Source organism: Pristis pectinata, chromosome 6, assembly GCF_009764475.1.
Source record: "Pristis pectinata isolate sPriPec2 chromosome 6, sPriPec2.1.pri, whole genome shotgun sequence".
Classification (NCBI taxonomy): domain Eukaryota; kingdom Metazoa; phylum Chordata; class Chondrichthyes; order Rhinopristiformes; family Pristidae; genus Pristis; species Pristis pectinata.
In genome coordinates this window covers 49052361-49076169 of record NC_067410.1, presented here as the reverse complement: position 1 = coordinate 49076169, position 23809 = coordinate 49052361, and the positions used below count along the sequence as shown (strand labels likewise).

General features: G+C 45.2%; 1 protein-coding gene across 1 annotated transcript in view; it reads left to right on the top strand.

Annotated features, from left to right (window-relative positions):
- Positions 1-23153, top strand: part of LOC127571667 (protein SSUH2 homolog) — a 45199-nt gene extending 22046 nt beyond the window's left edge. Inside the window, exons 5-12 of the mRNA XM_052018254.1 lie at positions 2949-3009; positions 3929-4053; positions 4986-5048; positions 7476-7558; positions 9961-10053; positions 12704-12809; positions 14595-14702; positions 21262-23153. Coding sequence (XP_051874214.1) covers positions 2949-3009; positions 3929-4053; positions 4986-5048; positions 7476-7558; positions 9961-10053; positions 12704-12809; positions 14595-14702; positions 21262-21402 — 780 coding nt within the window. The 3' untranslated portion in view covers positions 21403-23153. The remainder of the gene's footprint in view (positions 1-2948; positions 3010-3928; positions 4054-4985; positions 5049-7475; positions 7559-9960; positions 10054-12703; positions 12810-14594; positions 14703-21261) is intronic.
- The last annotated feature ends 656 nt before the right edge of the window (positions 23154-23809 follow it).

Here is a 23809-nt window from a genome sequence, read left to right as displayed (position 1 = left end):
TGAACGCCTCAGGTGTCCTGGAGTGGAAAGCCTCATCATGGGAGCAGATGTGGTGGAGGCAGAGAAATTGAGAAATCTAGAAATTGCCACCTAGATCTGTGCTAACCCTCTGGAGTGAGACTTGATCAACACTTGTTAAATCAGGAGCATTTATGCAAAAGACTCCATTGCCAAATGAGTTGAGAGGAGAACTGGCTCTTTTGTAATGCACACAAGATGCTATTCTTTATGTATGAACCTAGATCAACAGTGAGTCATTTTATCCGGTGGGACCCTGACCAGAGTTGTTGAACACCAGTTTCACCTGACTTCATAGGCTGATTTAATGAGTATGAGTTGGGACATAATGTTGCAGCTGTACAAAACATCGATTAGACTGCACTTAGAGAACGATGTAGAGTTCTGGTTCCCACACTACAGGAAGGATGTGGTAGTGATAGAGAGAGTGCAGAAGGGATTCACCAGAATGTTGCCTGGAATGGAGGGCTGTAGTTATAAGGAGAGATTGGATAGGCTGGATTTATTCTCACTGGAACGTAGGAGGCTGAGGGGTGACCTTATAAAGGTTTATAAGATTATGAAGGCCATAGATAGGAGAGATAGCCAGAGTCTTTTTCCCAGGGCAGGAGGGTCTGGAACTAGAGGGCACAAGTTTAAGGTGAGAGGGGAGAAATTTTACAAGAGATCCAAGGGGCAAGTTTTTCACTCAAAGGGTGGTGGTTATCTGGAATGAGCTGCCAGAGGAAGAGGTGGAGGCAGGTACAATTACAACATTAAAAAAAGTGTTTGGGCAGGTAGTTGGATAGGAAAAGAACAGAGCTATATAGCATAATGCAGGCAAATGGGATTAGCGTAGATAGGCATCACAGTCAGCATGGACGAGGTGGGTCAAAAGGGTCCATTTCTGTGCTGTACGTTTCTGTGACTTTGCCTTCTGTTGAACTAAATGGTGAGTGAACCCATGCAAGGTGTAAACCTGGCTGTCCTTCCAGATTGCTGTTGGGCCGATTGGGTTGAAAATCACCGTTGCAGTGTCAGCAGGCTATTGAACCTTGGGGTGCACATTACTCACCAAGATCACACAAACATACACCCCACGAGAGGGGACATGAGATGACCGAGAACTCCAAAGGCCAATTCTACCAGTCTGAAGATCGCCTTGGCTTAGATTAGCTGGGTGGAGAGAGGCAGCTGGCTCGGATGGGGTTTACAAAAAGGAATTGGATAGGCACTCAAGGGAATAATTGGCAGGGATCTGGGGACAGACAGATGGGAAGAGACCTGGAAATGTCAATGCTCATGCCTGATTGGATCCTCAGCAACGCTGGAACTTCTTGCTCCCCACTGCTCAGTACCAGCTAGCTCTCATCACCCCTGTGTCAGCCATCTGGTGGAGTGCTCTCTGCTCTTTCCTTTGATACTGTGCTGTGGGAATCCATGTGGGAGCCTTACCCAGCACCTCTTCCCTTACAGCGCCATTTGTTTCAGTGACGTCATCCACTGGAGCAGTACAGTCCTTCGGAGGACCTCAGTCACTTCAAAACGGTTACACTGCACTAATCAAATAGCCAATCGTCATGCTGCTTACTGTACTGCTGCTGCAAAACAAATTTCATTTCATTTGTCAGTGATAATAAATCTGATTTTGCTGCTTCTGTCTCCACATTAAGATAAATCTACAATATCTTACATCATTAGGAACTGAGCTGGCCATTGGTAGCTGAGAGCCCACTCCTATGAACCCCACTATGCAAACCAATCGGATCAGAGCACATTTCTGAACAGATCTGACAACTTTTGAGCAGTCTCCAGTTACGGTAGTCATTATCAGCATATTCTAGAGGCCTCCAGGAATCATAGAGTGGGGAAACAGGCCTTTTGGCCCATCGTCTATGCTAACCATCAAATACACATTTACACTAATCTCATTTGATTCTCCCCACATTCTCTTCCACTCCTTCACCTATACACTAGGGGTAATTTAAAGCAGCCAATTAACCTACCAACCTGCACGTCTTTGGGACATGGGAGGAAACCGGAGCACCCGGGTGAAACCCACGTGGTCACAGGGAGAATGTGCAAACTCCAGAGGTCAGGATTGAACCTGGGTTGTCAGAGCTGTGAGGCAGCAGCTCTACCAGCTGCACCACCTGTCTGCTTCAGGCTGATGCCAGGGACATCTCCAGGTCAACATGGTGTGGGAGATGGAGGCATGTTTCTGACATGATTTGGGACTCTGAGGGATGTTGGTCCCCTAGTTCAGCTCACAGGGTCCTCATCTCCCCACCCAACACCCACACTTCCCCATTTATGCACCATGGTCTCCTCATCCTGTACGTTCCTCTGAGATATATAAACCCAAAGGATCACTGGTCAAACAGGCTGCGAAGACAGACCCAGTCTCAGGAACCACAGTTATCTACAGGAATGAGGATGGTAGATGGGATGTCATTGGCCCCTGATGATGAAAAGCTAGGCTATGATTGGCCACTGATGACGGGCTATTAGTTTATCATTTGGTCCCTGATGCAAGTCTAAGATATGATGGGACACTAATGATGGGATGCTGGACTGTGATTGGCCCCTGATGATGGGGTTTGAGGCTATGATTGGCCTCTGATGAGGGATGCTGCTCTATGATTGGTCCCCGATACAATTCTAGACTACATTTGGCCTCCAATGATGGGGTGTCAGGCTATGATTGGCCTCTGATGCAACTCTCATTAGCTCCTGATGATGGAATGCTTGGCAATGTTTTCACCTAGATGATGGCATGCTGGACTCTGATTGGGCCCTGTCAATGGAAAGGGGCTGTTGTTGCCTCAGTGATGGGCTGGGAGCTTTGATTAGCCTCTGATTAGGGCTTTTGCTGCCCCAGGGGTCATGATGTGCAGTCCCTTTAAAGCCAATGTTTTCTCAAATTACCAGAATATTTTTGTCTCTCTTAGTATCGTCTGGAGACCTTCACTGAATCCCGGCTAACTGAATGGACTCATGTACCCTTTACTGGTGAGTGCATTGTTAGCAAATTCCCCCATTTTAACTGCTTTTATGACGACAACTGCAGCCAGGTTATCGAGATGTGAGAAATTAATATCAGCCACCCATTTGAAGACACATATCTCCACCATTGTTCAAAGCCCCATTTCAGCCTAAGTTGGTTCAAAGTAGATTGATCCAGGTTGTGTCACAGAGCCTGCGGCTTGGCTTTGGGTTGGTTCCAGGAGGTTGCTGGTTCAGTGAGCAGCTGAACAGGAAATGTGGGGGTTGTACTATTTAAGGGCACCAGATGCACATCCCACTTAATTCCCTCCATCACTGGTGGACTTGCCTCCAGCTGTCCACAACTTGCTGATTGGAACTCCCTACCTTCCTGCTTCCTTCCCCTCCTCTGCTGACACTCCTTAAAAGCCACATCCCCTCGCCTTATACCCACCTCCTTGTGTGGCTCAGTATCTCACATTGTTTGATAACACTTTGAGATACTCTACAGCATTGAATGTGCCTTTATAAATATAATGTTACTGTTGATTGATTATTTAGTTTTTATAGAAGGGCAACCTATAACCAAATTTAAATATGTTACTGGTTATTAATAACAAACTGTTCATCAGCAGATGACTGACTGAGCAATCAGGGCAATTGTACTAGTGACTGGGAAAATTTTAATTTAGAATCAGGTTTATTTTCACTGACATTTGTCATGAAATGTGTTGTTTGTGGCAGCAGTACAGTGCAAGAAATTTCACATTTACAAATTTAGGGTGGTAGACAGGGAGACATTATAGCCCCTAGATACATGGGGTGGACATACCACCACCCAGAGCTGAAGGACTATATCCTATAATTAGCCCTTTGACTGTCATAACAATGGTTCAGTCACCAAACTTTCCTCCGATTAAGGCCTGTAAACTGTTTCTGTCTGCAGGCCAATCTGTGGACAGCAGTGCGTGTGGAACCCCTCCCCTTCCATGGGACATCACAGTCGAGGTACCCCTGATGTTTCAGGACTTCACGAAGAAAGTCCCAGTTCCTCACACTGCAGCTGTCAAGGTAATTAGGTGGGGCAGCAAATCCAGGGGTGCTTCACCCTTGCATTGTGTGGTTAAAACAAACATGAAGATTACTATGATCAATGTCAATCTTTAGTGGGATATTAAATAGAGAATTTCACATGTTTAGACTGATACTGAATCAGTTCTTTTCTAATTTTACCTGATCCCAATCTACTATCAACTTTCAGCACTGGCTGAGCCTATTTAACCTACCCGAGGATAACCTTTCTGTGGTTTGATTGAATCCATCCTGATGGACCACACTGATTTACCCATCCCCATTCCCAATGTGTACGAATGCAGTGAATCCCAATGCATCTCTGCAATGTAATTAATACTGTCCCTGTTCTAAGGAAGTCCCAGCTGGATACAACCATGCCACACTGATCTAGTCTAAAACTAATTGTCTGTTTTGACGCACACGGTCCCATTTTGATGCACATAGTTCCTTGCCAATGCACAGTCCTTTTCCAGTCCAGGTTACCCTGGCTTAATGTTGTCAGGCTTGATCTCTTCCACACTGCCCATCACTGATCCAATCTGCCTAGCCCCAGGATACACTAACCGGGACTGAAGTGTGTACAGGTGTGGCTTTCAGTGGAAGTAGTCATAGAGTTATACAGCACGAAACAGGCCCTTCAGCCCAATTTGTCCATGCTGACCAAGTTGCCTACCTGAGCTAGTCCCATTTTGCCTACATTCGGCTCATATCCCTCCAAACCTTTCCTATCCATGTGCCTGTCTATATCCCTTCTAAATGTAATTGTACCTGCCGCAACCACTTGTTCTATTTATGCACCATCCTCTGTGTGAAGAAGTTGCCTGTCAGGGCCATTTTAAATCTTTCCCCTCATTTTAAACCTATGCCCTCTGGTGGTGGTGGTGTTGTCGTTAGCCCAGGTTGACATGACTGACTGTCTCTTCTTTCAGCGCTGCCACAAGTGCAAGGGCAGAGGGAAGTACCGGTGTTCACAGTGCGGCGGAAAAGGAAAGGTGGGTTGTGGTCAGCACTGTCTTTACGACTCCCTTAGCCCATTAACGCTGGTAATAATTATCCTCGAGTTCAGCTCTCAATGGCTCTTCTCTCCACCGGTGGAGGCGCTGTCTGTTGCCTGGATACAGTTCACAGGTACAGCAACCCACTAACACCTTGCAGTAATAGATGGAAGGCTCTTCAACTGCTGTTGCCGTCATGGCCTCCTTCGATTCCTGCTTCCTGCCTTTGGACAGGGAGCTGGTGACAGCAGTAAAGAGATTGCTGCTCCTTGGAGTGTATCAGATTCAGATTAGTTTATTGTCATGTACACCAGGGTGCAATGAAAGTCCTTGCTTGCACGAAGCTCACAGCATAAACAGTATACATGGTAACAATAAATACAGTGATAAGTGCACAACAAAATGGTGCAAAGATTGTGGTGCAATCTGAAGTTGTGCAAAAAGAAACATTAAAGTGACAATAACAGAATAACTGAGAGAAGTAGAACTAAGAGACCAAAATCGTGGCAGCACCACTGGGAAGGGGATGTGGAAGAGGTGATGGGTTCGGGAGTCTGATAGCAGTAGGGAAGAAGCCCCAATGTGTATCACAATGTATCCCATAGGTGCCGGAGCCAACAGTAAGGATCTTCCCAGTTCAGACCAACTAACTCAGCAAAGAGAGGAGACCAGATTGTGTGCAATTCATGCCTCGCTATCTCATGGGGAGGAAAAGGAATTTTGTTCTCTATGTGGAAAGTAAATGCACTCTGTGAGGAGCTTATCCTAACCACTGTTGCCAACCTGTATAGAACCCTGCAGCAGGTATCACTGGAGTTGTTCTGTAATTCAGAGCAACCAGCAAACAGTTCAGTGAGAATGCCTGTTGTAACAATTTTAGAATTTGGATTAACTATAACTTTTTTTTAATCTTTGTGTTTGAGATCCGGGCATGGCTGGCAAGGCCAGCATTTATCACCCATCCCTAACTGCCCCTGTGAAGGTGGCAGTGAGTCACCTTGAAATGCTGCAGTCCTTCTGGTGAAGGTGCTCCCATGGTGTGGGACTTCTAGGATATAGACTCCAAGTCAGGACATTGTGTGATTGGGAGGGGAGCCTGCAGGTGGTGGTGTTCCCATGTCGCTGAAGCCTCATAGGGTCATAGGTTTGGGGAGGTGCTGTTGGAGTAGCCTGGGTGAGTAATTGCAGCGGGTTTTGTGGATGCTACTTACAGCAACTACTGTGTGCTGGTGGTGGAGGGAATGAATGTTTAGGGTGGTGGATGGGGTGTCAGTCAAGTGGGTGTCTTTGTCCAGGATGATGCAGAACCCTTTGAGAGTTGCTGCAAGCGGAAAGCATTCCATCACACTCCAGGCTTGTGCCTTGTAGATGGTGTCCAGAGGTCACTTGCCAGAGGACACCTGGCCACAGACCTGCTCTTGTAGCCACAGTGTTTGTGTGACTGATGTCATTGAGATTCTGGTGACTTCAGGGTATTGATGGTGATCTCTACAATGGTAACGCCTTGTCTGTAGATCCACTCAGATTCCCAATGTGTGAGAGTCTTTTTAATCTGACTGAGCAGACAGTCCACCTGGTGGGCTGGGTCACCGTGGTCAAACTAATCTCTAGCTTTCTGAAGACCAAAAAAATGGCAAATGCTGGAAATCTAAAATAAAAACTGAAAATAATCAGGAAGCTCTCAGCAAGTCAGGTTGCATCTGTGGGAAGAGAAAAACTTAATGTTTCAAGTCGAATTCCCTTCATTAGAACAGAAATGACCTGAAATGTTAACTCTGTTTCTCTTCCCACAGATGCTGCCTGACCTGCTGAGTATTTCCAGCATTTCCTGTTTTATTTTAAACCTCCAGCTTTGGTTCCCTGACAGGCAGTTTTAGTACAAATCCCCTCCCATCCTGCCACTCTCATTTAATGATTTCTTGTGTTTGTTCCTTGGTGCCTGAATTGTTCTTTAACACAAGAAGAACCTCCCACCAAGCAGAAAGAGTCATAGAGTTACACAGTACGGAAATAGGCCCTTTAGCCAAACTGGTCCATGGTGACCAAGATTCCCATTTAAGCTAGTCCCATTGGCCTGTGTTTGGTCCATATCTGTCTAAACCTATCCTATCCATGTACTTGTCCAAGTACCTTTTAAATGTTGTTAATGTTCCTGCCTCAATCACTTCCTCTGGCAGCTCATCCCATATACTGACTACCCTCTGGGTGAAGAGATTGCCCCTCAGGTTCCTATTAAATTTCTCCCCTCTCAACTTACACCTTTCCCCTCTAGTTCTTGATTCCCCAACCCTGGGAAAAATACTGTGCACATTGACCCTATCTAGAGCTATGAAACCACGTGTGTTCTCTGGGTGAATCTGCAACGTATCCAGCCGGTGATTCCCAACTGGGCACTGATTCTGAGTTGTTTTTATTTGAACACAGCTGAAGTGCCTGTCATGTGGAGGGCGAGGACTGTCACATGGAAATAAGAGGTGCATCCAGTGTGGGGGGAGTGGATCAAAAAGGTAAGTGAAAGGGACAAGTAAAAAAAAGGCCTTTCTTTCTGGGGGGATAGAAAGGGAGCAGGAAGAAATTCCAATCAACATTAGGTTCTGACATGGAAGTGGGGAATCATTTTGCAGAACAGGATGTTGCCCAATGAACAATCTGCTTTTGGGCAATAGGATAAATCTCCATTGAGGAGGTCTATGTGCTTCTGTGTGGGACAGGTCGGACTGCCATCTCAGCTGGGCCTGACGTAGGGTCTCGACCTGAAATGTTGACCATCCCTCTGCCTGCAGAGATGCTGTTTAACCCACCAGCAGTTTGTTATTTTGCTCCAGATTCCAGCATCTACAATCTCTTGTATCTCTGGTCAGCCTGTTATTGGTGTTGGGTTGGTGCTGATGAGAGAGGGTCATGGTGGGTGGAGGTGGGGGTGGTGGTGGTGGTTGGGGAAGAGGTTGGTGTTAAGGCTTGAAGTATTTGACCTCTGATGCTCTGGGCTGGATGCAAACACCTCACGCCTGCTCATGATCCAGCAAAATCTCCCAGGGCAAAGGTTGTGTGATGGTTCTCATGGTTAACCAGCTAGTCTGATCCCAGTGCTCTGAGCAACTGAAAGTTCAGACTGCTTCTATGCTTTGACCTGCTAGAACTTTCTGACCAGCAGCCCTGGGTGCTGTCTGATTGTCTAATTTTGCACAAACATTATGTTAGAGAGAGGAACTATTTCCTTTGGAAAGGTGAGAACAAGAGGGCGTAAGCTTGGGGCAGAGCTGGGCTGTGCAGGAGTGATGTCAGGACATGCCTCTTCACACAGAGGATGGTGAAAACCTGGGGCTCCCTCTCCAAAGTCAAAGCCGAGATTACTGTCACACACACAAGTAGATATATGCACAGGTGCAATGAAAAGCTTACTTGCAACAGCATTACAGGCACATAGCAGCATGTAAGCAGCAGTCACAAGAAAGACATAAATTATACACAATTTTTACAAAAAAACAATTAGAACAAAAACAACAAACTCCATTTTAGTGCAAAGTGGTCATAGTGTTGCTGTACTGAGGTAGTGATTAGGGTTGTGCCGGTTGGTTTAAGAACCGAATGGTTGAAAGAAAGTAGCTGTTCTTGAACCTCGCGATGTGGGACATCAGGCTTCTGTACCTCCTGCCTGATGATAGCTGCGAGAAGATGGCATGGCCCGGATGGTGGGGATCTTTGATGGATGTTGCCTTCTTGAGGCAGCACCTCCTGTAGAAGCTCCAGTGGTGGGAAGGGATGTGCCTGTGATGTATTGGGCAGAGTCCACTGCTCTCTGCAGCTTCTTGCATTCCTGTGCATTCGAATTGCTGGAGAGACTGTGAATGCCAGTGGAGTTGAAAATGTCAAACCAAGATGTAGAATATTTCAGGCACCGCCTGACAGATCCCCTGAGTGTCTCCAGCATTTTTATCTTGGATTTCCAACATCTGCAGTTTGCTTTTTGATCTGAAGCATGTCGGTGCATGCAATGGCCTCTTTCTGTGCATGCTGGGCCCGGACATTGGCATAGGCAGTAGGGGAATTTTACCTGAGACAGTCACCAGTCAGATCATTGTCATGTTTTGTGAGGGTGAAACTATTGTTGACCTTTTCCCCAAAATCTACACCCAGGATGTAAGTGACACCCATAGGAGTAGGAGGTGATTCTTAGAGTCATAAAGTCGTAAATTTTTACAGCAAGGAAACAGGCCCTTCACCCTAACTCATCCATGCCAACCAAGATGTCTATCTGAGCTAATCCCATTTGCCTGCGTTTGGCCCATTTCCTGCTAGCCTTTCCTATCCATGTACCTGTCTAAATGTCTCTTAAACAATGTGATTGTACTCTGCTCTATCACTTCCTTTGGCAGTTTGTTCCACATGCCCACCACCCAGGTGAAAATGCTGCCCCTCAGGTCCCTTTTAAATTTTTCCCCTCTCACATTAAACCTATGTCCTCTAGTTTTAGACTGTCCTGGGGAAAAAAAACTGTGACCTTATCTATTCCCCTCATGATTTTATGTATCTGTACATGGTCACCCCTCAGCCTTCTACACTCCAGGGAAAAAGGTCTCAGTCTTTCAAGCCTCTCCTTGTAACTCAAGCCCTTGAGTCCCGATAACATCCTTGTGAATTTTTAATGCACCCTTTCCAGCTTAATGACATTCTTTCTATAGCTGGGCGACCAGAACTGCACACAATACTCTAAGTGTGGTCTCACCAATGACTTGTACAGCAGTAACATCATGTCCCAATTCTTATACTCAGCGCCCTGACTGATGAAGGCAAGTGTGCCAAATGCCACATGTTACACAGGTTATTGAACAGACAGTGTTGTAGCTCACAAGGTGTGGGCAGAAGGAACTTTTCTTTCTCCAGGTAATACCGGTGTCCTTCTGCACAGGTGTGGGCCTTGTCTAGGCCGAGGCACTCGATCCTGCCATGTCTGCAAAACCAGTGGCCAGCTGCTGTTCTACATTCAGCTGACAATAAAATGGTAAGTGTTAGGTTTATATTGGATGTTATCATATTGCTCTTTTATGGGAGCATAATTATAGGATAATTCTAATTTAACTCTGGGAAGTCCTAGCAAAAACTGAGTCTCACATCTGTGGTGGGTAAGCTGTTAGAAAGGATTCTAAGTGATAGGATTTATGAACACCTAGAGAATCATGGACTGATTAGGGACAGCCAGCATGGCTTTGTGAAGGGAAGATCTTGCCTCACAAGCCTGATAGAGTTCTTTGAGGAGGTGACCAGGAAGATTGATGAGGGCAGTGCGGTGGATGTGGTTTACATGGATTTTAGTAAGGCGTTTCATAAGGTTCCTCATGGTAGGCTTCTTCAGAAGGTCAGAGGCCAAGGGATCCAAGGAAGCTTGGCTGTGTGGATTAGGAATTGGCTTGCATGTAGAAAGCAGAGGGTTGTGGTGGAAGGAGTGCCCTCAAATTGGAAGGCAGTGACTAGTGGTGTCCTGCAGGGATCGGTTCTGGGACCTCTACTTTTTGTTATATTTATAGATGACTTAGATGAGGGGGTGGAGGGCTGGGTTAGTAAGCTTGCGGACGACACTAAGATAGGCGGTGTTGTGGATAGTGTGGAGGGCTGTCGGAGCTTACAGAGGGATATTGATAGGTTGCAGAGCTGGGCTGACAAGTGGCAGATGGAGTTCAATCCGGAGAAGTGTGAGGTGGTACACTTTGGAAGGACAAACTCCAGGGCAGAGTACTGGGTGAATGGCAAGGTACTTGGCAGTGTGGAGGAGCAGAGGGATCTGGGGGTTCATATTCACAGTTCATTGAAAGTTGCCTCACAGGTGGATCGAGCAGTTAAGAAGGCCAATGGGATGTTGGCTTTCATAAGTCGTGGGATTGAGTTTAAGAGCCGCGAGGTGATAATGCAGCTTTACAAAACTCTAGTTAGGCCACACTTAGAGTACTGTGTTCAGTTCTGGTCACCTCATTATAGGAAGGATGTGGAGGCGTTGGAGAGGGTGCAGAGGAGATTTACCAGGATGCTGCCTGGATTAGAGAGTATTGAATATGAGGAGAGGCTTAAGGTGCTAGGGCTTTATTCACTGGAAAGGAGGAGGATGAAAGGAGACATGATAGAGGTATATAAGATACTGAGAGGAATAGATGGAGTAGACAGTCAGCACCTCCTTCCCAGGGCACCAATACTCACGACGAGAAGGCATGGCTTTAAGGTTATGGGTGGGAGGTTCAGGGGAGATGTCAGGGGGAGGTTTTTCACCCAGAGAGTGGTTGGTGCATGGAATGCACTGCCTGGGGTGGTGGTGGAGGCAGATACATTGAACAGGTTCAAGAGCTTGTTGGATAGGCATATGGAGGAGTGTGGGATGGGGGGATATGCGGGAGGAAGGGGTTAGGTAGTGTGAGGGTGGTTTGATGGACGGCACAACATGGTGGGCTGAAGGGCCTGTTTTGTGCTGTATGGTTCTATGGTTCTTTTGGCTAATGTTCTTCATTAAATTTTGATAAATAAAAGGGAATATTGAGGTGATCGAGTCGACCAATTAGGGAGGTGGATAGGATTACGAGAGGAGCTGTGTTTGATGCACAAAGTCAATGCTGGTGACTTGCAGTGGGGTCTCCAGCAGTTGGTGCTGAGAGGTGACCTCTGCAGTGAGCAAGCTGGCCGAACCTAGCTGAGGCTAATGACATTCCCCATGTTCCCCAACCCTCCACGTACTGGATACTGGCCCGCACTGCAGCTGGTAATAAAACACAATCCCTTAAATGCAGAGCATGGGTTCTAGTGCTCCTACCAAGGCCACCTACTGGATTTCTCAAGTACATGAACTTGACTGCTCAGTCGAGTTAACATCAGTGAGATTCACTGCTTCCCTGGCAGCTTTTATTGGTTTCGTAACGCAGGAAAAATATGGCTCCTGACAGCCCAATCTTGTAACCACATCAGCAAGTTACTTCCTACATGGCAAGCTTTTATTTTCCACAATAGCCTTTCATCTGGCACCTCATCCTCTTGGTCAGTTCTGATGTAGGGTCATCCATATGCAATGTTAACTCAGTTTCTCTCTTTCTGCAGATGTTGCCTGACCTGCAGGTTATCTGCAATGCTGTCTTTTACTTCAGATCTCCAGAAATGCATTGTTTTAAATCAGACAATCCCAGCATGTTCTCTCTCTCTCTCTCTCCTCTATTCTCATTCATCTCCCTCTATTCACACTCCTCCAGACAGATCAGTTGCAATTGATAGGGCCTCATCTCCCTCTCTCAGCAAGACCAACACTGTCTTGTCTCAGTCTCACTTGGTCTCCACCTAACCACAGGTATTCCTTTGTCATCTTCACCCTTCTTGCACCTTAAAAAATGTTTCTTTTCTTACTTACAGTTCTGATGGAAGGTCATCCACTTGCAGTTTTTCCACTCCACAGATGCTGCCTGTGCTACTGAGTATTTCCAGCATTTTCTGTTTTTATTTCCGATTTTCAGCATCTGCAGTTTTTCTTTTGGTTTAACTTTACTATTGGTGTTGTTGCAATACATAACACTGCAAGCAGTTTATACACCATGATAATAATCAGGCACTCTGTTATAGTGAGGTAGGCATACTAGCATCACACCATGTCAACCATCACTGATCCTCTTCTTGTGCTTGGCCAGGACCAATAATGTCTTTGAACAGGTGGCTGACCAACAAATTGGACTTCCCGTGACACTCTTCAGTAATGTGACAGGGCAGAATGTCTTTGCCGATGAAAACTACCAGGTAAGAGGGAGCCGTCTGCTGGCCATTACATTGTAGTTTATCAAAGCCAAGTGTCAGAGACCAGAAACATTCAGGAAACTGGCATCTCGTGGGCAATGGTTTTCCAAAAGGACCTGAATGTAGGTGCATGACCTGTGGTTGTACAAGGTGCAGTGAGCTCATAACATGTTGCAACCTATATTTATTTTAATTCATTTATAGGTTGTGGGCATTTCTTATAACTTACATTTGTAACAATACAAAGGGAGGATGTTTGGCCCATTGGATCTCTGCCAGCTCCCAAAGGAGCAATCCCATTCCCCAGTAACCCTGCAATGTATCATCCATCATGCATGCTTATCAACTCCAACTTAGTTTCTTTTTTGCCACTTGCACAAGGGATAATTTACAGTAGCCAGGTAGCCTTCCAGCACATCTTTGGGATGTGGGAGGAAACCAGAGCACCCAGGGTAAACGCATGCATTTCACAAAGAGAACATGCAAACTCCTCGCAGACACCACCAGAGGTCAGAATTGAACCCAGGTCTCTGGAGCTGTGAGGTGTCACAACCCACCACTGCATCGTGATGCTCCCCATCCCAGTGGTCAGGCACCAAGCTGAAACTCCATGGATGTAACACTTAGAAAGTATAGGGATTGAATGTATGGACGTAATGACTTAACAGTAAGAGTTGACTGAACACTTGGACAATATAGGGATCGAAACCATGACCTTGTATTATTAGCACCACACTCTCATCAGCTGAGTAACCATACAGTAAAATCGATATTGTTGCCTATCCCTAATTGCCCTGAAATGGAGTGAGCCCGTAGTTTTGCACTCCTTTGCCAGAGAAGCAGCCTCCCTGCATCCACCCTGTCAAGCCCTCTTAGAATGTTAAAGTGTTACAATGCAAACATTTCCCATTCTTCTAAAGCCAGAGAACAGAGACTTAGTCTCCTCATTCTCTCTTCATATGACAGAAACAGTCTGGTGAACTGCATCCCCTCCATCGCAAGTACATCCTTTCTCAAGTAAGGAGACCAAAACTATACACAGTAGTGAAGGGCAGGCTCACCAAGGTGCTGATCACTTTTAGTCATTTATGTTCAAAGACGTATCCCAATCTCTCACCATTCTGTCTGGCTGCTGGCTGGGTTTGCGTGTTTCCATCTTGTATTTGTATTGTCGTTAGGGAGTTCCTCAATAAACCTTGACTCTTCGTTGGGGTAAGCCTGGTGATCTGAGCATGCTCCAGAGATGAACACCAGGGTACATACAGCAAAACCCAGTATACTACAGTTATCATAGTGCTATATAGAAAAGGACTAGTGGAATTCTCTTACCGCATGCTCCTTAATTAGGTTACCTGATCATCATCTAACCGCTACGCACAACTTGCCTACCACATTTCCAACAATAATGAAAACAAAAGTGCCTGTATCCCCACTTCATAACCTCCCATGAATGGTTGCTGTAAGTCTTTATAGTCATCTGAAAAGATTGATATTTGTCTGATGACAACTCCCTCATTTATATAATCTCCTATGTAATTCCCTTCAACCTTAATTGGGCCATCTCAACCATGGAAAAGTGTTGGCTAGGGGATTTGGGCTTTTGACTTCAGGAAGCAGCCTTGGTAAACATTTTCTATCAGCCACTATCCACATCCTTTATCCAGCTAAGGACATTTACATTCTTAAAGAGATGATCGCAAATATAAATGGAAGAAAGTAGTTGCATTGGTGGACTAGATATTACCAATTTATTAATTCCTTTATCCTGCTTTTGATTTCTTTTCTTAGGTCTATCCCATAGTTGGTTTTCCAGACTCTCTAATTGATCGAATCTCCCAACACGGAGTTCAGGAACACCAGGACAAGTTTGGAAGGACCATGTGTATTCTCCAACAGGTGAGAATGGGCAAGGAAACTGCAGGCATAACAATCCAACATGGAATCATTGAACTGATACTAAAAAGCTGATTTTTTTTTTAATTCCTAAAATTGAGTAGATTGGGGTCAGTTCAGACATTAAAATTAAAAACATCTTAACCAAGAATGTAAACTGCACAAACTCGCCCACCTTGGGTTTTAATAGAGGTGAGATGGGTGACAGATGATCAGTGGATTGGTCTAGTAAATACTTCACCTCCCTCCTTCATTTAAACAATGAGAAATCTGGCAGCTGAAAGGGGATAAAGGTGGCTGAAACCTTGAGTTAACTATCTTCCCAGGTCCAACAAATTACTCAGTAACCAGCCCCCAGCACCCCCATCCCACCAGTCCCAAACTGTATCATCTCTACCCAACCTTGCTGCCCTCTCAGCTATCTGTCACTGAGCCTGGATCTGGGCAGGAAGCCTTCAGACTGTACTGTAGTCCTTCCCATTCCTAACTCCATGCTGATTCCCCATCTAGCACCAAACTGTCAGCTAAAATCCGGACCAACAGCTCAGTGTTATGGGCAACTTGATATTGGAAACTATGGATGCAGTGATTAATCCATACAATGATTAAGGAATGTGTAGCGTTTTACTGAAAGCTGCAGTCAGTCCAGCTGTGGGAAGGTGTATCTGCAGATGTGTTTCTTCTCTGCCTTCTTTGTTCCACAGATTGGTGGTCAGTGTGTTGACTAATTTCCAACCTGGAGGTCCCAGTATGGATCCCTGTGGAACACCACTAGTCATGGACCTCCAGCCAGAACAAGACCCATTGACCACTGCCCTCTGTCTTCTATGGGCAAGTTAATTCTGAATCCTAACAGCCAAGTTGCTGTGGATCCCATGAATTTTAATCTTCTGGATATCTACCACAAGGGACCTTGTCAAATGCCTTACTAAAATCCACGTAGACAACAACCACTGATCTACCTTAATTGATTACCTTTGTCACCTCCTGGAAAAATTCAATCAAGTTAGAAGACATGACCTGCCCCGCACAAAGCCATGCTGACTGTCCCTAATTAGGCCATGCTTTTCCAAATGCTCATAAATCCTATCCCTAAGAATCCTCTCCAATAACTTCCTTGCCACCAGTCTATAATTTCTAGGATTATCCATATTTCCCTTCTTGAACAAGGGAACAACATTAGCTACTCACCTGTCCTCTGGGACCTCACCTGTAGCTAGAGAGGACATAAGAAGATCTTGATCATGGCCCCAGCAATCTCATCTCTTGCCTCTCTCAATAACCTGGGGTATATTCCATTGGTCCTTGGGGACATGCACCGTAATGTTCTTGAGACCTGACACTACCTCTTTCTTTACCTCAAAATGCCCTATTGTATTAGCATGCTCCACACTGTGCTACCCTGCTAATGTGCTGTCCATGGATCTGCCCCCCCCCCCTTTTTTTTAACCACTCCTTATCTGTCTCTGCCTATTACCCACCAGCTGCTGTCTCCCAACTCCACCACCCTCCCCCTCTCCCACCTGGCTCTATCTGCCCATCATCCCCCTCCTCACCTGAATCCACATATCACCTACTAGCCCCTGCCTCACGCCTCTCTCTCACCTCTTTATACTGGCTATCTCCCCTCTGCATTCTCAGTCCTTGATGCAGGGCCTTGACCCGAAACATCGACGATCCCTTTGCCTCCACAGATGCTGCTTGACTGAGTTCCCCCAGCAGTTTTTTGCTCCAGAATCCAGCATCTGCAGTCTCCTGTGTCTCCAAGATTTAGTATGTAGTGGTCTATCTGGTGTCTGAATGAGACAGTGTTCAACTTACTGGAACTGAGTATAAAACAAAGCAACAAAAGAAAGAATCACTTGCTGCTTCTTACCCTTCACAACAGCGGTTTGCATTTGTGTAAGCTACTCTGAACCCAGGAGTTTCCAGTTCATTTAAAGACAATCAGCTTGTTGGGAATTCAATTCAGTGACTCAACGTTGCAGGTAGAACCTTCTGTTGTTAATCTGTGGTCAACACTCTGCCAGAAGACACCTATTGTAAACTTATTTATGCCAGCTTTGACTTTCAGGCACAATCTTGTTTTAAGACTGTAAAAGACGCAAAATGCTACTCTGTCTATCACAGCTAATACAATGCCAAATTCCACTAATTAGTGCCCAGGGTTTCCCAGGTCTACAACACCAGTGCCACAAGGGAGCTGAATGCCACCTGGAATGGCCAGAGATTGAACCATAACCCAGACCCTGTGTACCCTGGCATCATTCTCAACCTCTCCTTGTCATTTAGGGAGGGGAAAAAAAGCAAAAACTAAAACCAGGATCAGCCACATTGGCAAACTGGCAGGAACCAAGTGAAGGGCAAATAGAGTTATAGAGCATGGAAACAGGCCCTTCGGCCCAACTTGTCCATGCTGACCAAGATGCCTTCCTGAACAAATCACTTTTTCCTACGTTTGGCCTATATCCCTCTAAATTTTTTCTATCCATGTACCTGTCCAAATTTCTTTCAAATGTAATTGTACCCACCTCTACCACCTCCTCTAGCAGCTTGTTCCATATACCCACCACCCTTGGGTCCCCTTTAAATCTTTCCCCTCTCACCTTAAACCTATACCCTCAGTTTTGGACTCCCCTACCCTGGAAACAAGACTGTGACTGTCCACCTTATCTATGCCCCTCATGATAGTATAAACCTCACATTGGTTATTGGTTCCTCCTCCCCCTTTCCCAGCACAGCCTAGTCACCTAACCCAAAGCTGGCTGATGTCCAACTGGAATTAATGGGGCTTACTTCCCTCCACTCCTCTCCCATGATGAACTGTGTGCCAGCTAAGATCAAGTGTGAGGTTGCATCAGCATTTGTGACAACTTGGGTTTGCCAATTTACTCAGACATTTTCCACCCATTTCCCAGTCCATATCATGTTCTATCACCCTATCTGTTCACCCTTGGGTGGCTCAGCTGACACAAAGTCATGGTACACCCAAATTCCTTCCTCACTGATATCCCCATGAAACATCTGCCCAGCCTTGATTTCTCATGTCTCTTAAATCATCCATGCCAGGAGGTCATCTAACCAACCAGTTCAATTAGTAATAATCCCTCGTGTAAATGTTGGATGGTGCAAACAACATTGCACATCATCAACGTCTGCCTGTTTAAGTTCCAAGGCGGGTTAATGTCTGATGGCACTCTGTACCTTGACTGTGTCACTAGGCATGTTTTTAACCAAAGCAGCCACACTCGCTGACAGAGTGAAAAGTAGTGACACCTCCTAAAGTCCCTCACTAAATGTCGTACAGAATCTGACACTGGGCCACATGAAAAGATACTGGAATAGGTGGTCAATCAAGCATCTTCTATGTCTATTGAAGATGGGTAGTGACTGATGGGACTTAATCTGGCGAGAGGTCCATGACTACTGGTGTTCCGCAAGGATCCGTACTGGGATCTCTGCTATTTGTGATGTATATAGATGACTTGGATGAAAATGTAGATGGGTGGGTGGGTAAGTTCGCAGACAATACAAAGATTAGTGGCGTTGTGGATAGTGTAGAAGATTGCCAAAAGAAACAGTGGGATATAGATCACTTGCAGATATGGATGGAGAAATGGCAGATGGAGTTGTGAGGCATTGCACTTTGGAAGATCAAATGTAAAGGGATAGTACACTGTTAATGCAAGACCCTTGACAGTGTTTATGTATAAGGAGATCTGGGGGTCCATAGCTCCCTGTAAATGGCTGCACAGGTTGATAGGGTGGTAAAGAAGGCATATGGCATGCCACAAGTCGCTGGAGGAACTCAGCAGGCCAGTCAGCCAAGTGACATGCTTGCCTTTATTAGTTGAGGCATTGAGTTCAAGAGTCAGGAAGTTATGTTGCAGCCTTATAAAACTCTGGTTAGGCCGCATTTGGAGTATTGCATTCATTTCTGGTCACCCCATTACAGGAAGGATGTGTAGTCTTTGGAGAGGGTGCAGAAGAGATTTACCAGGATGCTGCCTGGATTAGAGGGAATGTGCTATGAGGAGAGGTTGGACAAACTTGGGCTGTTTTCTCTGGAGCAGTGTCAGCTAAGGGGAGACCTGATAGAAATGCATAAGATTATGAGAGGCATAGATAGAGTATACGGCTGATTTTTTTCCCCCCAGGGTCAAAATTTCTAATACTAGAGGACATGTATTTAAGGTGAGAGGGGCAAGTTTTTTTTTAAACACAGTGGTGGGTGCCTGGAATGCGCTGCCAAGGGTGGTAGTGGAGGCAGATATGATAGAGGCGTTTAAGAGGCACTTAGATAGGCACATGAATGTGCAGAGAATGGAGGGATATGGACATTGTGTAGGCAAAAGGGATTAGTTTAGTTAGGCGTTTAATTACTAGCTTAATTATTTCGGCACAACATCGTGGGCTGAAGGGCCTGTTCCTGTGCTGTACTGTTCTATCGCCCATCAACACCTTGAACGGAGCTAGAGGTTTAAGGAGGAATTCACTCCCTGCAATTCTGGAAAACACTGCACGCATTTGCCTTGAAATTGGATCCTATGGTATTGTTTTTCTCAGTGCTACCGTAACCAATTTGATTTTATCTGGAGTAAATCACATTTGCAATCACTCACAAATGAAGTCACGCCAATCATGAAATTAGACAAGGCACTTACTGCTTTTCTGGTGTCAGATGATAGTTGTCATGCAATGCACATCTTAGCCAACACCAATATAAACTGGAGCTCAACACTACAAACAACATATGTTGTGGAACAGTATAGTAGGCTATGTTATTGGTTAACTTGCAAATGAAAGGGATAGTGTGCCAATGTTAGATGACCTCACAGAACAACTTCAGTGTGGACAGTAGATTGCTTACACACGTTCCAAAGTCCACAGAATCTGCCAAAACTACCAGGGAGTGTGTTTTTTTTCTGTTGCAGCATTTAGCTGCTGGACTCTCATTTAATGGATGTCCTTGTGGTGACAATGCTGGCTGCACTCTATTACCAGAGGCTTCAGGATATGCAGGGCAGGTCAGGGAAGGTTGGAGACCTTGGGTCAAGGGGCACAGACATTTTCATTTTCAGTGTCTACACAGGGAGACACATTATGCCTCTCAGAAGAGCAATGTCTTTGTAGATTTAGATCTCCTAATTCTGATCAAGGAATTGAGGGTTTTGGGGAACTGGCAGAGAAGAGGAGTTGAGGGCAGCATCGATCAGCCATGATCACATTGAATGGCTGGACAGGCTTGAGGGGCTAAGAGGCCTACTCCTGCTCCTGTTTCCTTGTGTTCCTGTGTATATGTATATGACGTTCTGTGGGGGGACCTTTGATCACACTTTTGCACTTGGTCCTTGGCCATCTATGCCTAATCAATTCAAGTGTTCATCTAGACACTCCTTAAAGGCTCTCAGTGACCCAGCTTCAACCACTCTCTCGAGCAATGCATTCTAAGCACTAGCCACTCCCTGAGTGAAGGTCACCCTTGTATACCCTCTAAATATCTTCCTCTCTTATCCTAAATCTATCTATCTCTAGTTTTATCTACCTCTGATATGAGGAAAAGTTTCCTGCAGTCTACCCTATCTCTACCCCTCATAATTTAAAATCCCTTAATCATGTCCCCTCTTAACCTCCTCCACTCCAGGGAGAATGGACTCAGTCTCCCCTCATAACTGAACTGCTCCATCCCAGGCAACATCCTGGTGAATATCCTCTGCACCTTCTCCAGTGCTATCACATCCTTCCTATAGCATGGTGACCAGGACTGCATGCAGTACTCCAGCTGGAGTCCAAAGTCCATTTAAGGGCAAAGTGGTCATAGCATTGCTGTACTGAGGTAGTGATTAGTGTTGTGCAGGTTGGTTCAAGAACTGAATAGTTGAAGGGAAGTAGCTGTTCTTGAACCTTGTGGTGTGGGACTTCAGGCTTCTGTACTTCTTGCCTTGTGGTAGCTGCAAGAAGATGGCATGGCCCGGATGGTGAGGATCTTTGATGATAGATGTTGCCGCCTTGAGGCAGCACCTCATGTAGATACTTTTGATGGTGGGGAGGGATGTACCTGTGATGTATTGGGCTGAGTCCACTACTCTCTGCAGCTTCTTACATTCCTGCACATTCAATTACTACCTCTTCGAAGAATTCAGTCAAATTGGTCAGACAGAATCTGCCCTTGACAAAGCCATGCTGGCTATCTCTGATTAGTCTGCCTTTCCAAGTGATCGTTAATCCTCTCCCTCAGAATATTTTCCACTATCTTCCCTCCCAATTTAGTCTCAAAGGTCTATAGTGAATTTAACCCAGACCACCCGAGAACCAAACCAGTTGCATTTCAGCATTTCCTTCAGGTTGTATGACATGCTAATTCTGCATGCTTGATTTTGCCAATTTCACAGTTTCTTTGAGGGGAGTTAGATCTGTCATTAGGCTGAAGGCAGTGATGTTTCAGCCCAGCAAAAAAAAAGTGCAATCTAATTTTTCAGCAATTAAATTTTCTTGGGGTTTAATAGATTCCACCATGCCCAATGCAGTGCAGTTTAATTAATCCATCTCTCCTTCATTGTAGCGGCAGACAATCGAACTTATTCCCGTGACCAAAGTGCACTTCCAATGGAAAAGTCAAGAACACAATTACTTTGTGTACGGCACAGAAAACAATGTCCACGCTCCAGACTATCCCGGCAAGTGCCACTGCAACATTCTCTGATCCCTTCTTTTCAGTGTCTTTGCACGGATATTTGTTTGTCTGATCTGGCTCACTCGGAGAGTGGGGAGAGGTCCGATGGTGTTACTTAGAAGAACAAGAGATGAACTGCTGTGTTTCAACATCACGTTCCTTCCCCTCCATCAACACCAGCAGAAGAAATTCCCAGACATCTCATTGGTGTTTAAGGTTTTGGTAATTCGGCTGCATAATTCTACTGCTGCCTTTCACCATCCTTTATTGCACTCAAACTACTTTGAGAGGCTTCATGGAAATGTATATTTAGATTTTCAACCACTCCCAGGAACATAGAGTTTCATTTTTCACATTTAAAATCTATTGGAAAAAGTACACCTCTGCCAAATCTGATTGCTGCATCTGTACAAACTAGCAAAGCCATTGGATCAATGATTTGACCTCATCACTTGCCATTGAAGTGTTCCTATTGGCCTAGAAAGGGGAGAAATTAATCAGGATTTTATACACCTATTCATAACCCAGAACCTCACCGCTTCTACACCCCTCTACCCTACCCTTCCATCACAATGTGTTCACACCTGGATACAGTTCTGGCCAGCACCAGCCTCTGGCTGTGCTTTCTTTTATATCTGTGTTGATTCTGAGCACTGGTGGTATGGCTGCCAATTATTATCCATCCCTCAATGCCCCTGTGGAGGTAGTGCCAAGCATTGCTAAATAGCCAACTGATAAGGTTAGCCTTCCTTTGCTCTCAACCATGCACAATTGGATTATACAGTAGTAGTAGTAGTAGTACAGGAGAGTCAAGACTCAGCTACTGGTACTCTTCTGAAGCCTGAGGATCTCCCAGTAGGAGTTGGAGTGCTTGTACATGGCGCAGTGATGGCCACTTATGCATGTGATGAGAGAGGGTCACAGGCAGACTCCATAAATAATCTGCTGAAGAAACTCAGCAGGTTGAGCAGCATCTGTGGGAGGAAAGGAATTGTCGACGTTTCAGGTCAAAACTCTGGCTCAGGATCCAAAACGTTGACAATTCTTCTCCTCCCACAGACGCTGCTTGACCTGCTGAGCTTCTTCAGCAGATGAACTCCCCGTCGTAAGCAGGCTCACACTGCTCTCTCAGCCATTACCATCCCTGTCCATCATCACCTTACCTTGGGTAAACAGCATGCATCCACCTGAAGGAGTATGTGAAGAGAATGGTAGCCCCTGTGCCTGACTCAATGCAGCCATAAAACCCCTGACTCCACATTAAATACCTCAAAAAGGCATCAAATGATCTGAGGTAGTTGAGGCCTGACATGTGATTCTACCTTCTTCGGCAGCTGGGTTTTCAGGGGAACTATTGACCAAGGTTCATGAGCTGAAATACATTGTGATGCCAACCAGCAGCCAGGTGTGAAGTGTTGAGGGACCCAGCAGTTTACTGGAGAATGCTGCCTGACTGGTACCAGAGGACTACTGGTGTTTGCAAAACCATATCTCAGTTTGAGCCAGCATGGTCAATGAAAGAGGGGATGAGAAAGAAAAAAATGATTCATATATTGTTCAAAACATTTTTTAATGTGTAAAAATATAAACATTGTATATTCATATTGTGTTGGGTAACAAAATATGTAAATATTCTACACACTATTTGTCACAGAATAAAACTATGAATGTGTTCTATCTGTAATGAAGTTTAAAAAATCAATCCATTTAAAAACACAAGGCAATATATGGATAAATGTAAATATTTATTTGAATAAAATATGCATTTTCAATTTTGTATAAAACAGTATTTTGGATATTAGAGATTTCAGTTGCTGAGAAGAAAATGCAGTTCAAGATAATCAGAAGGTATTTTGAATGGTTTATGGGCATCTTGTGCAATCTGCCAGAGGTGGCGTAACCCATTCTAACTGGCCACATTTATTTCTGAGAGAAAAAAAAATTCCCCAAAATGCAAAAGCATGGTAACAGGAAGTCAAGTGTTGGCAAGAAGTGCACACAGACAGAAGGCTTTTATGGAAAACTAATACAAAGTAAGGATAGAAAATAGGACTTTGAAATAGGGTCTAGATTATATCCCATCTAATTAACACCCACCTTCTAATTACTTTCACCCTAGCTTGCACCCAATCCCAACTTTTCCTATTCCTTATATATGATTGACTAGTAAAATATTAAAAATAGACCTCCATGCACTTCTTCATTTTGAGTTCCCATGCCTTTAAAAGAAAATGCCCTCAGTGGTGCAGGTGGTAGTGCTGCTGCCTCACAGTGCCAGTGGCCCAGGTTCAATCCTGACCTCTGGTGCTGTATGTGTGGAGTTTACACGTTCTCCCTGTGACTGTGAGGATTTCCCTGGGTGCTCCAGTTTCCTCCCACATCCAAAGACGTGAGGGTTGGTACGTTAATTGGCCGCTGTAAATTTCGCCTAGTGTGT